Consider the following 18646-nt stretch of genomic DNA (forward strand, 5'->3'; position numbering starts at 1 on the left):
CGGACAGCGAAGGGCGAGCACACAGCATGCAGCACGGCACTTCGGGTGACGCCGCGTGCGCGGAACAGGACGCTATCTAGATGTGAGTGTCTGGATGCAAATTCTCACCACTTTATGACAGCTTTTGTTAGAAAGGGACTTCCGCTTGTATTACAAGTAGTAGTAGTAGTAGTAGTAAAACTCTTTATTGTACAAAAAGAAACATTAAACAAGAGAAAAACGCATCATTTACAAGTTACAAGCTTGTGAGAAACGGGCCCCAGGTGATGTTACCGTGAACTTTGATGGCGACGTACACTTTGTTCTGTAGGTGGTTGAGGATGACGGGCGCGGATCGCCGGGCAGCACGGACGAGGCGACAGAGAGACCGCCTTCAACCAAGTCGGGTGACAGCGATTTCCCCGAGAAGGTTAGCAATGTTAGTACACGTATCACTTATTTATCATATGGCAATTATTTAAAATATATCACCGCTATATTTATACTCAACCTCGTATCTGCAACACTCATTTGATGACAAAAGCACCCGTATTCTGAATGAAAGAAAAGCGACATTTCCAACAAATGATTGTTGCAGATATGAGGTTGAGTAAGTATAGCGACGATATCACAAACCGACGAAGCTCACTCAAATTTTTGCATAATTTCATTTGAGCGAATATTCAAATTAGAATTAGGTACATATCGGTAGTAATAAGAGAGTTGTGTCGTTCTCGGCAACGTTCTCAGTTTAGTATCGATCGTTCTCTCTCGAAAATATTTCCCAAACGGAGAACGTTCTCCAGAACGGCACATATCTAGGTCATGTTACATCATCATTTGTGGTATTTTCCATAAAAAGGGACCTTATTGTCGATGGCGCTTACGCCATTATTAACGATGCTCCGATATAAATACAATGCCGCGCGACGCTGTGCGGCGTAAGCGCCATCGACAATAAGGTCCCTTTTAATAGAAAATGTCCCATTTTATCGTCCTCGATGTTCAAATATGCCTTTATTTGTCCATACAACTATTTAATCGTCAATAGTCTGTCCGGAAAGAGAAGTCGTGGAATGTATGGGGCCCAATACATTCCACAACTCTTCTCTTTCCGAACAGACTACAAAATTGCTTCAACTTATAGTATACTATCCATCAGTGATATTGTGATATTCAAGGGCCTGACACTCTTTGATAGAGAAAGATAGTCTTATTGTGATTCCGATAAGAGGAAAGAGAAAATGGTGCCATGCTTTGTCCTTATCACCGACCGGGTGGCATCATAGGTAGGAAACGATGGCGAAATACCGAAATTTATAAGAGTGAAAGAGAAAAAATCCTATGCTGCCCAAATGTCATATGAATATTCTTTCTCTTACCCCCGGTCGCTCGGTGGCGCGTCTATAACTACTTGTATATACTATGATACTATGTCTATGGTGATATTAGTGATGTACCTAGATTATATAGTTAGTCAAGCAAATCTTGTTAGTAGAAAAAGGCGGCAAGTTTACTTGACCAAATATGTGGCATTTTCTATGAAAAGGGAACTTATTGTCGATGGCGCTTACGCCGCACAGCGTCGCGCGGCATTGTATTTATATCGGAGCATCGTTTATAATGGCGAAAGCGCCATCGACAATAAGGTCCCTTTTTATAGAAAATACCACATATTATAATAGAGCCTTTTTAGGGTTCCGTACCCAAAGGGTAAAAACGGGACCCTATTACTAAGACTCCGCTGTCCGTCTGTCTGTCACCAGGCTGTATCTCATGAACCGTGATAGCTAGACAGTTGAAATTTTCAGATGATGTATTTCTGTTGCCGCTATAACAACAAATACTAAAAACAGAATAATATAAATATTAAAATGGGGCTCCCATACAACAAACGTGATTTTTTTGCTGTTTTTTTCCGTAATGGTACGGAACCCTTCGTGCGCGAGTCTGACTCGCACTTGGCCGGTTTTTTGTATAGATTAGGCGACAGCTAATACTTTAACCTTCTAATTATTAAACCTTTACAAACAGCAAGTATCGACGGACAAGGACACCAGCAGTCCGGAAAGCAACAGTTTATTGGACCCGAGTGTACTCTCCGACTTCACCACTCAAGCGCTGGTGCTTACTGTACTAGCCACTCTAGTCAAATATACTACAGGTAAGAATAACATAGACAAAGACACCAGCATCTGAAAGCAACAGTTTATTTTACCTGAGTGTACTTTCCGACTTCACCACGCAAGCGATGAGGCTGACTGTACTTTCCACTTTTTTTATATTACGTCGGTGGCAATCAAGCATACGGCCTGCCTGATATTAAGCAGTCTCCGTAGCCTATGTACGCCTGCAACTCCAGAGGAGTTGCATGCGCGTTGCCGACCCTAACACTCCGCACTGTTGAGCTCTGGCAACCTTACTCACCGGCAGGAACACAACACTATGAGTAGGGTCTAGTGTTAATTGTCTGCGGTTTTCTGTAAGGTGGAGGTACTTCCCCAGTTGGGCTCTGCTCTAGATCTGGAATGACATCCGCTGTGCTGTACCCTACCACACAAAGCGAGATGTCATCACAGTGTCCATACCTCTCTTTTGGACGTATCCGATCACTGCAAATTATACACCTAAACTTTCCTTAAGAATCACACTATTGATACGTGAAAAGCGCATGAAAATCCGTTCAGTAGTTTTTGAGTTTATTGCGAACATACATACACACAGACAATCGCGGCGGTGGGACTTTGTTTCATAAGGTGTAGTGATTATTTTTGTATAAAGTAAGCAAACACTAACGATAGACATGATTGTTTCAGATGAAGACGAAATAAGAATATTATACCAGTATTTAGCTGAAGGCTCTGTCGTTTTCCCTAAAGTATTTCCCGTAATGTAAGTATAGCAAAGTTTACAAATACTTTATGTTAGTAAGTTTATTTTAAGAAATGTGGAGCTATCCGAGATTTTCATCAATTTTTGATAAGTTTTCAATCGTATCTCCTACTTTTGCACTACAGATAGAATTATAAGACAAACGGCTATCGGTTCTTCATTCTTTTATTTCCATTTTTGTTTAACGGATTTTGAAAGAAATTAATACTTGTTTTTATGATTTTTTTAAACATTGACTAAAAAAACACTTTTGACATATCTCGATTGCTGTGAAAGATCTTACATATACAAAATCTGCTGTACTCCCTTTTTGGCCAAAATTGTATTGCCGAATTTCACTTGGCAACCAATTTTTCGTCAATGTTTCATTTGACAAACCAATCGTTACCAAATAATTATTTCGCTAGCATTTCATTTCCCAACCCCATAGTTGCGAAATGAAAATGACGTACTAGGTTGGGTTAGGTTAGGTTGGATTGGGCGGCAGGCTCGGGGACGTCTGTCGCCTACACAAAGGTCCCTGCGTGGGCGGGCGCAAACAAGGCGCCCATTGAGGTGAAGGGGTAATTTCCCCAAGATCCGGGTCCGAGTCCGGACGGCCGCTGGCGAGGTTGCGGAAGAATACTTCGGCGTTCCTGGGACCTCGCCGTATAGCAGTGAGGCGACAACAGAGGGGGTTTAGTGGGTAAACCATGGGTCCCATTAGCCTGTATGGGAGTCCCACATAACCATCCCAGGCCCGTCCCTGCGCCTGGGTGGTATGCGTAACGCATTCCCCCTCTATAAAAAAAAAAGAGGTTGGATTATGTAGGGATTATGTTAGGGTCAGCCGCATTCGAGGGAAGCCAGTGCTGTCAAACTGGTTTAACTTGGCAGATATAATTAATACCAATTTATTTGTTGTCACTTCTTAAAATGCAAGCGAAGCAAGCAATACATTAACTTCTATGTAAAGTTGGGAAGTTAAATTCGCCCAAATGATAAGCTAAAAAAACATTAGAAAACTAAGGGATTCAGATCGAAGGTCATTGGGGCATGGGATCCCCTTAAATAAATATTGACATTTGTTGTTGGCATAGAATACGATTTCTAACCGTGTGCGGCGCGTAATTGTGAACCTTGTCGCAATGCACGAAGGTTGATATTGGACTGTAGTCGCACGCGTCAGTTGACGTCTTTGGCGGTCAAAGGGGTAACAAAATTCGCGTTTATTTTCGATTTTTTCTCAAATGAACGAAATCGGGACAAATCAAATTATTTTATGAAATATTATTCGATTTGTGTTTTTTAAGTAGTCACACTACTATATATAAATTATAAACTGAAATAGATAACATACACTAAAGAAAACGTGACCAAGTCCGACGGTGGCCGAGGCGGGAATCGAACCCGCGTCTTCAGCGTACGCGGCTAACGTCCTGACCACTCGGCCACGCTGGGTAAGCTGAAGACGCGAGTTCGATTCCCGCCTCGGCCACCGTCGGACTTGGTCACTTTTTCTTTAGTGTATGTTATTTATTTCAGTTTAGAAAGAAATCGAAGTTCAGTATTTTCCATAGTTTATTTCTCGTGTTTTTTTTTCAGCCATTCTCTCCTAGATATGAAAATAAACCACGTACTAATGCACTGCCACGACCAAGTGATCCTGAGCGCCGTACAGAGTATAATACAGAACATGATCGCGTCTGAGGACGCCAGTCAACAACAGCTGCACTACATGCAGAGCTGCGGGTTCGGCGGGCTGTGGCGGTTCGCGGGGCCTTTTACTAAGGTGAGAGACAGACAAACAGAACAGAGCAAGAGCCTGGCCTAGTGGGTAGTGACTGGGGGTAGCTTTGGGGCTGGGTTGATCTGTATAAAATGTCCCCTAATATTTATTTATTTATTCTTCCCACGCAGTGCGATGTCTTCCCTTGTATTTCCCTCACCACGCACTTCGCACAAGCCCCATTTTCAAGGCCAGATCCAGCTTTATAATCAGGGGAGAGTCACTCGGTTAAATTCTATACTCTGGCGAACCCACTGTCAGTAGAAAAAGACGCAAAATCCAAATTTTCTATAAGGTGAACCCTTCGCGCCTACATTATTTAAATTTGCCGCCTTTTTCTGCTGACGGAAATGGCTTGCCAAATTACAGTTCTTTTTTCGCAAATAAAACACTGGAACTTATTTATTGTAGACCCAGCCCTGCTCATGTCCCCCATGATCCATCCCCTGAATCCGCCTGCCCATTTCTAGAACAAATTTAAAGAGTAAATTGTTTTTTTTAGACCCAATGCACAGCGGAAAGCAGCGAGCTCTTCGTCAACTGCTTAGAAGCCATGGTGGAAACATGTCTACCTGGGTCAGAGCATGCTCAAGCGCGCGCTCCGCCACCAGACCCCGACCGGCAGGACACATCAGGTACAATCCCGGACAGGGGCGTAGCTAGAGGATATGGCGCCCGGGGCAGTCACCAAATATGCGCCCCCTGACGACTGACAAAAGTTTCCCTGCTGCTGCCTTTAGCCCATTTTGGCGCCCGGGACACTTACCCCCTCTGCCCCCCCCCCCCCCCCTTGTTACGCCACTGATCCCGAACCCTGCCCGTTATACTAGTCCGAAGAATCCGACGTTTACAAAAATTACGCTTGTAAATTGTCGAAGGCAAATTGCAAATTTCCGTTGTCTGAGGGTGACCATGGTTTGCTGTTTTATTAAATCAATCAATCAATCAAACTTTTATTGATAAAATAGAAGTGTTTTACATGTCAACACATTATTAATATTTTATAAATAGAACATTACTTACACAAAATATTGTCACATTTCACAGGAATAATTATATTAGGTATTATTATTTTTGGTCAAATTATTTTTATATGGATTACTCACTGATTTATATTGCATTTAATTACAATTATACATTTTTAATGAATTAGGTATCGAAAAAAAAAGAATTAAAAGTATTACTTATTTCTATTACATGTAGTCAATATTAATATTTAGCTTCTAAATCTAAAATAAATAAATAACAATATTATATTAACTATACATATGTACATTAAAATTATTTGGTGGTATTTTATCATACCTACCGTTAATATTGGGCTTTGGCAAGTAATCAGGTAAATTTATATTAACTTTTATACCACACCACCATCTTCACGCGCGTTTTAACCGTGGTCCCACTGTTTTGACAATCAATCAATCAATTCTTTATTCGTTGATCACAGGTACATAAATAGGTGGTGACAGTATTCTAAGGAACAGCTATGATGTGACTTTTGGCGTACGAAATTATTACTTATTATCTAACTATATACAATTTGTGGTATTTCCTATAAAAAGGGACCTTATTGTCGATAGCGCTTACGCCATTATAAACGATGCTCCGATATAAATACAATGCCGCGCGACGCTGTGCGGCGTAAGCGCCATCGACAATAAGGTCCCTTTTCATAGAAAATGCCCCATTTTGTTTTTTTTACATTTTATACGTGGGTAATCAGAATGGTATATGCAAACAATTAAATATTATTCTATCTATTATGTAAGCAAAGAGAATAGATAGTATAGAGGCGGATTGTCAAAGTAATTTTTGTAGCCACAGTAAATTTACTTCCATCTCTCACAGCACATGATTTCAATTTTTAGAACGGCATTTGACTTTGATCCTTGTTCTTTCACTGATATGCGTTAAATTTGTTAAATGTCAAAAAGTGTCGCCATCTACCCGAGCTAGGCCAAAGGTATGGTGGTTTCTTTAAAGATGGCGCCATACATTTGTATTATTTTATACCTAATTATCTACTCTATAAATATGACACTGTAACCACTGTTCGCATTTGGGATTAATTGACTTATTATTTATTGTTTCTATTTTTATTGTTCTTGTGTGCTGTGTTTTTATTGTTTACTGTAAGTTTTGACATTGTAAATTTACTTATATTTTGGATTTGTAAGTATTTATCTACTTACTCTTATTGTAATTGTGTTGACAATCCTTATTGGAGCTATAATTTTATTTTCATTAGTATTGTTATTATTTTCATTTTTATTATGACGATCATGATAGAAATTCTTATATTTTTGACATTAATGCAAACTTATTATGAAAGACAATTACTTTCATGAAATAAATCATCTAATCTATAGATCATTTATTAATCTAATCTAATCTACCTTTGGCCTATGCTCTATGCTTTGATAATCCGCCTCTATATCCTCTATTCTCTTTGTGTATAGTAAGTTACTGCAATATTTTCAGGGTCGTCACACCGTCCGCCACCATCGCTCTACTGCTCAGGCCAGGACCCTTAGCAGAACGAACTTGTGAGTATAAACACATACATTACATATTATTTATTAGTTTATTACTATTATTCCCTAAGGGTCTTCCCAGATATAGTGGCCATAGGAACTCTGTGATAAAACAAACGCAACCTAATTGTGTTCGCGGTTGTTAGAATTGTCTCGATTAGTATTAGTTGCTGTGGAAATAAAAGAACAGTCAATGTATCAAAAATGAAATTTTTGGCAAAAAACTTTTTACTATTAAAATGTGTATTTCAACTTTGACCCTTTGGTGATGTTGATAGGGTTAGGTTCCTCCCAGATATATCGACGCGGAATCGGCAAAAGCCGATAGGAAAAACCTTTGTCTCTGCGCAATGAGAGCGAAAAAGCCGTCGACGCGTCGGCAGGCGTCGGCCGATGCGAGCCGAGCCGAATGAAACTTTATGTCTGCGCAATAAAAGCGAAAAATCTACATTCGGCTCGGCTCGCATCGGCCGACGCCTGCCGACGCGTCGACGGCTTTTTCGCTCTCATTGCGCAGAGACAAAGGTTTTTCCTATCGGCTTTTGCCGATTCCGCGTCGATATATCTGGGAGGAAACTAACCCTATCAACATCACCAAAGGGTCAAAGTTGAAATACACATTTTAATAGTAAAAAGTTTTTTGGCAAAAATTTCATTTTTGATACATTGACTGTTCTTTTCTTTCCACAGCAACTAATACTAATCGAGACAATTCTAACAACCGCAAACACAAAGTTGCGTTGTTTTATCACAAAATTCCAATGGCCACATCCTGTATCCATCATCAGATCAGCCTGATGGTATCATAATATTGCATTGGAAACCGGGAAGTGGGTCAAATTTAACTTGCAAGATTTGATTACAGACAGACAACGGGACAGGTCTAGGACTAAATAAAAGCTTGTAAAAATATCAGTTGTTTTTGCAAATGACCTGGACCGATTATATTTAAATTTATTTATTTTGTTATTTTTATTTATTTAATAATTTTTAATCAGGCAACAAGGTCCATATTACGAATACCTTACAGACTAACATATATATGCATATTATAACAATAACTTAAATTAAACTAAAACTACTACTTAAATAACTATAACTTAGCCCAACAGCACTCCTGTTGTCCATGTGCATGGCATTCCATTTTTTTACTATTGGACAATCTAACCTGTCCATAACAGTATTCCGAAGGCTGCTGGAGCTGTCCCTAACACTGCGCATCAGGGAGGCCATTCTCTTGCGCATTATGGCTTGGAAGCCGTCCACGCGAGCTTCGGCAAACATCCCCGACGCACTGCAAAATTGAGGCAACCCCAACAACACTCTGAAACCGTTATTATACTGAATGCGTAAAGCATTAAGGGATCTCTGCGTACACTTGACCCACAGGCTGCACGCATAAAAAGACTGACAAAATGCCCTAAAAAGAGATCTTGACACTCCCCGTACAACGTGCAAACCTGTGAACCTAACGTGCAAACCTATCTATCATATTATAACATTGTATATGTTTGTTCCAGTTCTGTAATGAAACCACGGTGTTATAACAACATTAATGAAGCCGACATTTAACCCAGTTTAACAGCCTCAATCTAACTTGCTTAAAATTGTTCCTTATTTAGTGTTAAGACTTTAAAATGTACTCTAAAGATTACTGAACAGAGCACACCGTATGCATGTACGTGCAGCGTTGGCCGAACGTTAATTGCAATTAACCATTAACCAGTACAAATTAAACCATAGCGGACGGTTACGGTTTACGGTTCAATTTGTACTGGTTAATGGTTAATTGCAATTAACTAGGGAATGCAAACCGGTTTTTATTTGTATGAAATTTCGGTTAATAACCGGTTATTAACCGGGTTTTTCCATACAATTAAAAACAGATTTGCATTCCCTACAATTAACGTTCGGCCAACACTGTGTGCGTGTAAACGTGAATGTTCCCTAACAGCATTTATACGTCATTATGACGTCGCTGACGTCACTTTGCTACCTGGGTTGGAGCCGTGCACGCACACGTCACGCAAGCGGTGTGCCGTCTCTCATAAGTATATATATGTATATTACAACGCGCATTTGCACATCTACGCAAACGCATCCTGTGTGCACAGGCCTTACACCATTTATTTATCAGCTATCCGACCACTGACGAGAAAGCGACTAATTTATCGCAAGAGACTTGTAGATTCGAGTAGAGACTTGTAGGGTCGAGCAGCTGACTGTGTCCACTGTTTGGATGTAAAAACATAAGTTTTTTTTAAGTACGGAATGAAAACCCTATTGTATTTTAAATTGCGTCATGAGCACAAATTTTATAAAATAATTTAGATGTGTTAAACTAACACATTAAAAACCAACTACGCACAAAGAAGATGTATGAGGCGCACAAGAATGGTCACTAGATTCTGGAGCGTTCAACAATAAGGTCTACTTTGTCGGTGACGCCTATGGCAGCTACCTCAAATCATGAAAAAATTTGTATTATTTGTATACCGTTGAATTTAAAGTTAAGTTATCTACCGTTATCATGCCAAATATCGGCTTCTTAGCTTTATCAGAAGTGTTAAAAAAATAGCGACACGTACCCGACACTTTTCTGGAATACCCCTTCAGCGGCCTCTGGTGATCACACACGTGAAGTAGGAACAATTAGGACATTGATTTAGTAAAACGATTCTGGAATTTCTAGTTCTAGTCTTGTTGTTTAATAGTGCTTAAAAGAAGAAATCGACCTAAGTCCTCAAATACGTAATAGCCTTTTAACGTTTACATAATTAAACAGAAAATTATGTCATAAAGTTTTAAATAAGGTTCTCCGAACAAGTAGATATTAGATGTACATAGGTGTATTAGGATTAAGTCACTTTAAGATTCAAAACGAGTGAACAAATTGAAAGATTTATATTGACCGGGATATATACCGTGATTACCTTTTGTATTGTTTATGTCACCCGTGAACAAGATGCATGTACCTGCGTCGAAATATCGGGAGCTCATAAACAATACAAAAGGTAATCACGGTGTATATCCCGGTCAATATAAGTCTAGTGAAACTAACCGTGAATCATTCAAAACTCAAATTGATAGATCTTAATAAATATATGTAGGATATAAAAAAGGCACGCAAATTATGTCAAATATACCATCTTGTAGTTAAGTGACCACTGTGACCAGGGGGCCTAGTAAAGATGACACTTGAACATCGACAAACGCCAAACGAAAAAAAAAACCGGCCAAGTACGAGTCGGACTCGCGCACGAAGGGTTCCGTACTATTACGCAAATAACTCACGTACAATTGAGTTCTGTTTTTAGTATTTGTTGTTATAGCGGCAACAGAAATACATCATCTGTGAAAATTTTAACTGTCTAGCTAACACGGTCCATGAGATACTACAGCCTGGTGACAGACAGACGGACAGACAGTGGGGTCTTAGTAATAGGGTCCCGTTTTTACCCTTTGGGTACGGAAACCTAGATTGTATCGGGACAGATGTTATGAAGTCACGTGAGTCAAACATATAAACTTATTTGTAGGGGGGGGGGGGGGGGGGGTCAGTATCTGTACATTATAAAATTTCGATAAACGTTTTCTATCAATGATTGTCATCGTGGCTAGGCCCCCAGATCTATTTATATCAAAGGACCTAATTAATCCAAATATGCTCTCTTTTAATGTCGTAAAATATTTAAATGTCGTGATAGTTGTTTAACATAACTTGCACAGCGAAACACAGAGTAACTTAACTTGCACAGCCAAACGCAGAGTAACATAACTTGCACAGCCAAACGTAGAGTAACATAACTTGCACAGCCAAACGTAGAGTAACATAACTTACACAGCCAAACGTAGAGTAACATAACTTGCACAGCCAAACGCAGAGTAACATAACTTGCACAGCCAAACGCAGAGTAACATAACTTGCACAGCCAAACGTAGAGTAACATAACTTGCACAGCCAAACGTAGAGTAACATAACTTGCACAGCCAAACGCAGAGCACAATCTTACTGAAGAACCCATCAACATGCTCACTAGCGCCACTGCTAAATAATTGTGATTATTTAAATTGATAGATATTTCAAAAAGGGGGCCGCTACGTACTGTATTTTGTATTTAAGTACCTTCTGAATACATTATTATAATAGTTTTTACGTTGCTGGATTCGTCAATCTATGCGTCCGAAGTTAAAACGACCGTTTTTGTTTTGAGTTAATAGATCGACGAATAGTTTGATGTATTCAAAAGGTACTTAAATACAAAATACAGTACGTTGCGGCCCCCTTTTTTATATATATATCGTTAAATTTAAATAATCACAATTATTTAGCAGTGGCGCTAGTCAGCACGTTGATGGGCTCTGAATGCTTTAATAAAAGCCGGCCAAGTGCGAGTCGGACTCGCGCACCGAGGGTTCCGTACTTTTTAGTATTTGTTGTTATAGCGGCAACAGAAATACATCATCTGTGAAAATTTCAACTGTCTAGCTATCACGGATCATGAGATACAGCCTGGTGACAGACGGACAGACGGACAGCGGAGTCTTAGTAATAGGGTCCCGTTTTTACCCTTTGGGTACGGAACCCTAAAAAGCGGTCGTATTAGATTAAAAAGTCTATACGGGCGAATATGTTATTGAAATTTAAACTTAACGTACTAATGAATACTATTGTAGGAATATTTTTTGAGATATCCTGTATACAGAGTGATTTTGTTATGTCTGACCCAGGGCTCGGACCCGGTTTTTTTTTTAAATTCGAAATAGCCCAATATTTTTAATTATTGGATGCTCTAAATGTAGGACTGAATCATGTAATTAAATAACAACTTCGTATTATTAGATTGTCCCATTAAAAATAAAATAATAAACTAAAGAGCGAAAAAGAACGTAATAATACCGATATTTTTTGTATAACGTAAAAACCGGTTCCGAGCATTGGTCTGACCATACTCTGAAGGATGAATATGAAGGTCATGCTAAATAATTTTTACTATAGGGCAGGGATCGGATACTGGTATTTTTTGCGTGGGAACGCAAAACGGTTTTTTTTTTCGTTCTTTGGTAATTATTTCATTTCTAATTGGCCAATCTAATAATACGAAGTCGTTACCTAAAAATACAACTGATTCCTACATTTGGTATATGAAATACATACATACATACATACATATAATCACGCCTATTTCCCGGAGGGGTAGGCAGAGACCACGGATTTCCACTTGCTACGATCCTGACATACCTCTTTCGCTTCCTTCACGAAATAATTCTTTCGAGTATGAAATAATTCGAAATATATGGTTATTTCGAAGTTCTTGCAAAAAACCGGTGCCGATCCCTGCTACAGGGCCATCACCAATATAAATATGTATATAAGTATACAACCCTTATAAGTGTAAGGTGTATTCGGTCAATTCCAAAAAGTACAGAATGTCAGATAATTCCAAAAATGGACTCTAATATGATGGACTTATGTGTGATTTTCGGAATTTGCTGACATTTTAAAGTAGTCGGAATTAAACGGATAAACCTTGCCATTAGTGAATAAATAACACATAGAGTCTGTGTGGAAAGAGAGTCATAGAATGTATTGGTTCCCATTTGGGAATGCAAACCGTATTTTATTTGTATGAAAATTCGGTTAATAACCGGTTTCCCCGTACAATTAAAAACCGGTTTGCAATCCCTAGCCCCCATACATTCCACGACTTCTCTTTCCGCACAGTCTAAATGCCCTAATGACTACAGTAATTTTACAATGGGTGTACCCTTTTGGATAGGACATCGATTTTTACATTAAAGTTTTTTTGTCCAAAATTCTCGGTTATTTTCGGTTTAAGTATACATATAAAAACAAGCATTTTGTAAGGGGCATTATTTTAAACTATTTGGTACTATAGGTTTTTTTCTTTATACGCCGTCAAAGGGTTAGATTGTAAGTAAAGCCTATATTTACGAAACATTTTAGTACAAATTAATTTATATTGTATGTTTGTTATAATTATAAATGTTCGTTCGTCGATTTTAAACGCTTTTATAGTTAAGTAAGCCATTACAAATAACTGCCTTTAAAAAGCTGATCAAAATGTTTTGCTTACTTTTTTTAAAAATAATATACAGCGTGTAACAGTGGTAAACAAATTGAGAATAAATTCAAAATACACTGTAACTGAGTGGATCAACTGTTTTCTGTTATGGGGAACAACTTTCTACAGATTTAGTGTATAATTGTTTTCCATCGTATTTTCTCGGAAACGTTCGTATATGTCATGCTACTTCAGTCAACGTCAGTACTTTTTGTACCGAGACTGAGTGAATTAGCAAGATACGTTTGTACGTTTTCGTGGAAAAACGATGGAAAATAATTATGCACTATATCTGTAATGATTTGTAAATGGCATATAACTACCACAAAAATGTTAGGTAAATTTAAATACAGGATTTTATTAGTCAACGACACTAAAAAGTTGATTCCCCCAACTAATCATAATTAAATTTTCGTATTGGAAAAGACAACTTGTATATTAACATTAAGCAAAGATATATTCTGCTAAGCTTATCAGCGGTATCTCAAATTAAAATCGGATGAAAACAAATACCTTAAATTATGTAACTTCAAATTAATTTTGAGATACCGCTTGTGAGGTTATGATGCGTTGACATATTTGTTTTACTACAGCATATTGTTGATAATTTTAACAAACTACGTTTGTGTATCAAAGTTAATGGTGAATATTTTAAAGATAATACGTTTTGTTTTAGTTAAATGATTGTAGTTTTATTTTATTTTCAATGACATTTTGTAAAAGACTTCGTAAGAAATATTTCTAAATATTTTTGTCAACGTATTTTTGGACCAACCTGTATAAGAGACATGGTGTTGTTTATGCAATATATTGTTCATTTTATTTTATAAACAATAGTGACTAAACTACAACGAGTATTCTGTTGAATCATATTCAGGCAATAAGCAACATTTGTTATTTGTATGTAATTAATACTAAACTTACAATAAAAAGTAACCTAAAATTAAAACTATCTACAAACTACCTAAAAAAGATATAAAACATAATATGGGTGACCTAGCCCAATATTTAGGTATATATTAGTCTAGATCACCCAGGTCCAATCCCTGTGGAAGGGTTCCCTTAAGGCTGGCTGCGTTCCCCCTTTGGATGGCTATGCCGATCCGTTGGGCGAGGAACGAGCCAGCCCTACAGTCTAGGAAATACAAACCGGTTTTTATTTGTACGAAATTTCGGTTAATAACCGGTTTTTCCATACAATTAAAAACCGGTTTTCATTCCCTACTACCGTCTCCGGATACCTCGAAACTTTTTCTAGAGCGCTGCCGAATTAGTTTGTGAGCTCTTGGGCACCACGGTCCTAGAGTCCTTTATTAATTATATGTAATTAAATTAAATGTGTAAAATAGATTAAGTGTAAATGTTCGATTATGGAATAACTTGGAGTACAGTCGGCGGCATATTTAACTTACTTTTATATGTGTATTTGTTAATTGTATAACGGCTTCGATTAACGATTTTAATATGATTTTTCTAAATGTTTTATTTTACACAAGGTGGCCGGGATAGAAGGCTGTCCCGTACAAACGCATTTTATTTCCTGTTGAGATTTTTTTTCGGCGTTTAAAGCATATGATTATTTTTCTGTGCATATTTTTGACAATTTGTCACAGAAAAGGAAACTCTTATACCTGCAAATCCTGAGAAAATTCGTGTTCGTACGGGACAACGAAAAACGAAATTTTAGTAAAAAAGAAATACTTCGCGAAACTTATCATACCAACTGGCTGTTATGTTACGTTAACCTAACATCATGTAACAGGGACTACATGATATTATTGATAGTTTTTTTTATGTGTCCCTGTCACACAATGTTATATAAAATTTTATTACAGCCAGTGTGGGACTACCATAAGCTTGCTTATTTCGCTATGGTAAAATATACAAGGTGCTCGAAAAGATTTTCGATGAAGCGATGCAAGCTAATGTAAATAAATGTGCCATTTTCAACCAAAAGGGTACTTAATGTCGGTTATGAATAAGGCGCTATTTCCATATAGCTTCAATTCGAAATCAACCGTATCGACAAGCGACAATGTGGTACCTTTTGGTTGAAAACGTCACAAATGGTGCCAGTTTCTCGCCGACTGTACGTTAAAAATGTGATTAAAAAATTAAGTTTTAAAAATCTAAATTAAGTTTCAAAAATCTATGTGTGAGCTTACTATGGCCTAATCTGGGCGCTAAAATATTGTTAGAATTGTCTATTGCTCGAAATTACAGAGGCATATAGTTATATGTAGTAATTAATAATTTATGAACAATTTCTGATGATACATAAGCTCATCATACAACATTGCCCGTATATAACTTTGCCCGCCTTGAAAAATTTATAGTCATGGGAGTTTGCCCTAGCCAAACCAGTGGGACGACACTCCTTCTTTCGGGTATTCTCGGCTCAGCATTGCTCCGAGCAATTATTAGAGTTGACAAAACTTGACGTCCTTTTGCGTGCACGGGCACAGATAAGATAATGACTTGAATCTTGACAACCCTACATAGCCGAAAGGGATAGTCCCATACATTAGAATTAGACAGCATGTTTCGTCCCTGAATCGCTGTTAAACTTCGGGTTTGTAGGAAGTGTCCTTTCTGTACGGTAGTACTATTACTTATTAGGGTTGTCAAAATTCAAGTCATTATCTTATCTGTGGTCGTGCACGCAAAGGGACATCAAGTTGTGCCAACCCTAATGATCAGAGCAATGCTGAGCCGAACGGAGCCGAGTTTGCCCGAAAGGAGGAGTGTCTCCCCACTGGTAGTACTATTGTTTATTCTGTGATCTAACTACCTTGTTGGCATTTTACTAATTGTTAAGTTTCATTATATGTGTCGTTTTCAAGCAAAAGGTACCACTTTGTCGCTTGTCATAAGGACAGGTTATTCCTATAAGCGACAATGTGGTACCTTTTTATTGAAAACCTCACATATGCCTTTGTAATTTCGCATAGTATACGTGTTGGTTAGTAACAACAATGTCTACTTATATCTTACTTCACTGCTATGTTAGTATAGCACCACAATTAATTAATTGTGTAGGTTCAAAATTATGTTTTACACTGAATGTTGTTGAATCGCGATAACATATTATTTAATATACAACTTAGCTAACTTTGCGGTTTCACTCACGTATTTATAGTCACTCACTCAGGCACTGTTAGTGCTTGAAAATGTCCTAGGCTCTCCGAAACATGTCGCGCGAGTGACTAAAAAAACCGCTAAGTCAGTATGTCTCACGATAGTTTAAATTTGATTTAATATACAAGTTTAAAAATATATGTATATTTTTTACATTCGTTTGTAACATTCTTCGAAGTAAGGCATTGCCGTAAGTCGTATTCAAATCACTTCTATTAGAATTCGAATATAATTGATATATATGTTACGTTTTCAATCAAAAGGTACCACATTGTCACTAGTCGATAAGGTTTATTTCAAATTGATGAAATAGCGCCTTATTGACAGCCGACAATAAGTACCTTTTTGGTTGACAATGGCACTTATGTGGTCACAGGCAGACTGGCAAGGAATTGTATCAACATCTTGCTGCGCGGGATGTTGATACAATTCGTCGCCAGTCAGCCTGTGACCACGAACGTAACGTCACGTTCGACACGTCAGTGTTAGTTTTAAAATTATAATTGATATATGTCTAAATATTCAACTAAATATGTATTACAATTGTAACTGACATTGTGACGAAACTATTTTAGAATTACGGTATTTGGTGAACCAGTTCTTACTATACTTGAAAGGCGTAATTTTACTGGCATTTTACATTCAAAAGGTCCGTTTCCAGTATATTTAGTTTGATTCTTCTCAAATTAGTTTTACGCCAACGACCCTAATCTGTTAAACAAAAGCCATTGTTTCTTTTTTGCGAGCGCGTGGCCATTGTGTTTAAACGCGTGGCCATTATGCCTGAGCGCGTGCCGCGCGCTGAGACAAAATGGCCACGCGCTGTACTGACGACTGTTTCATCAAATATTTTTAAACATATTTATATTTCCATGAAATGAAGGTATTACTATTTTATAAGATTTTTAGCTGATATGTGGCAAATTATATATCTATTGATGTATTTAGTAAAATCTACGACACTAAAATGTGTTTCAATTCCCGTATTTACTAACTTTATAGGGGATATTACTGCAATGTTCTGCCACCAGAGTGCAGCAGCCTTTTTAGTAAACCATAGAGTAACTTATACATACTGTACTGTTAGGTTACCACCGGGTTGATGATGAAAACTAATACTTGTACCAATATTTTAACTTTATTCGTTCGTTACCAACATAATAACAACCAATTTACAATAAATATTCCAAGACGTCTACACTGTAACTCGTCTGTACACGAACTGCCCCTTGTCACAGTGTACCCGCCTTTTAATAACAATTCAAGATGGCGGGAACCAGTGACAAGTAAAGGTTAACTGATACTCTTTTTTAAGCTAATCGGAAAAGTAAAAATGATCAAAATATAAGCTATTAATAAATAATGATCCTTACAAACAGTGTTGCTAACAGTACCTTTAACAGGTTTTTGACAAGTTTCCAGAAATAATAAAATATGACATTGATGCTTCAAGGTCAAGGCGGTTGCGCTGCCTCTTTATCGCTCGAATATGCAAGTGACAGAGATATTAGATAACGAAATTTTGATTTTCGTTTCGCGATAGACCCGCTGATTATGGTAGTGGCGCCCTCTACGCAGTTTCGCGTAATATTCCCTATCGCCTATTGATTAAATTTTACAAGGTTACCTAACTTATAATCTCACAAACGTGCCGGCTTGTTCACACAAAATATAGTTTGTCAAAGGACTGTCTCATTTCAAACATAGACATAGAGACTCATACTATCTTTGTCTTACACTAGTACTAGCACCCAAAAGAAAGATATGAGTATAATTTTCCTGGTTGTTACTGACTGTCAAATAGGTTTGACCATCTATACATTTATGGACAAAAGATTAACGAAAAAAAAAGTTGACCTACTAATTTTTAAATTACTTTAGGTGCTGTAATCCAGTAATTAAACCCTTTTTTGCGTTTCTCTAAATTTGTCCATGACCCAGGTAGCAAAATGACGTCAAACAACGTCAGCGACGTCGTAATGACGTAATAATGCCGTCATTATGACGTCGCTGACGTCATTTTGCTACCTGGGGAGTATAGGTTCCAAAGGGTAAAAACGGGACCCTATTACTAAGACTCTTCTGTCCGTCTGTCTGTCTGTCATCAACCGTGATAGCTACAGTTGAAATTATCACAGATGTATTTGTTGGCGCTATAACAACAAATACTAAAAAGTATGTGACCCTCAGTGGACGAGTCCGACTCGCACTTCCGGTCCGGTTTTTTTAGCATTCACCGACCCCCTTTT

At 37.9% G+C, this 18646-nt stretch overlaps 1 protein-coding gene across 1 annotated transcript in view; it reads left to right on the forward strand.

Annotated features, from left to right (window-relative positions):
• Positions 1-8865, forward strand: part of LOC134753541 (neurofibromin) — a 98470-nt gene extending 89605 nt beyond the window's left edge. The window contains exons 59-65 of the mRNA XM_063689452.1: positions 311-418; positions 2014-2143; positions 2796-2871; positions 4456-4642; positions 5142-5274; positions 7121-7185; positions 8694-8865. Of these exons, the coding sequence (XP_063545522.1) occupies positions 311-418; positions 2014-2143; positions 2796-2871; positions 4456-4642; positions 5142-5274; positions 7121-7173 (687 nt within the window). The 3' untranslated portion in view covers positions 7174-7185; positions 8694-8865. The remainder of the gene's footprint in view (positions 1-310; positions 419-2013; positions 2144-2795; positions 2872-4455; positions 4643-5141; positions 5275-7120; positions 7186-8693) is intronic.
• Positions 8866-18646: the final 9781 nt, after the last annotated feature.

Source organism: Cydia strobilella, chromosome 27 (genome assembly GCF_947568885.1).
Source record: "Cydia strobilella chromosome 27, ilCydStro3.1, whole genome shotgun sequence".
Lineage (NCBI taxonomy): Eukaryota > Metazoa > Arthropoda > Insecta > Lepidoptera > Tortricidae > Cydia > Cydia strobilella.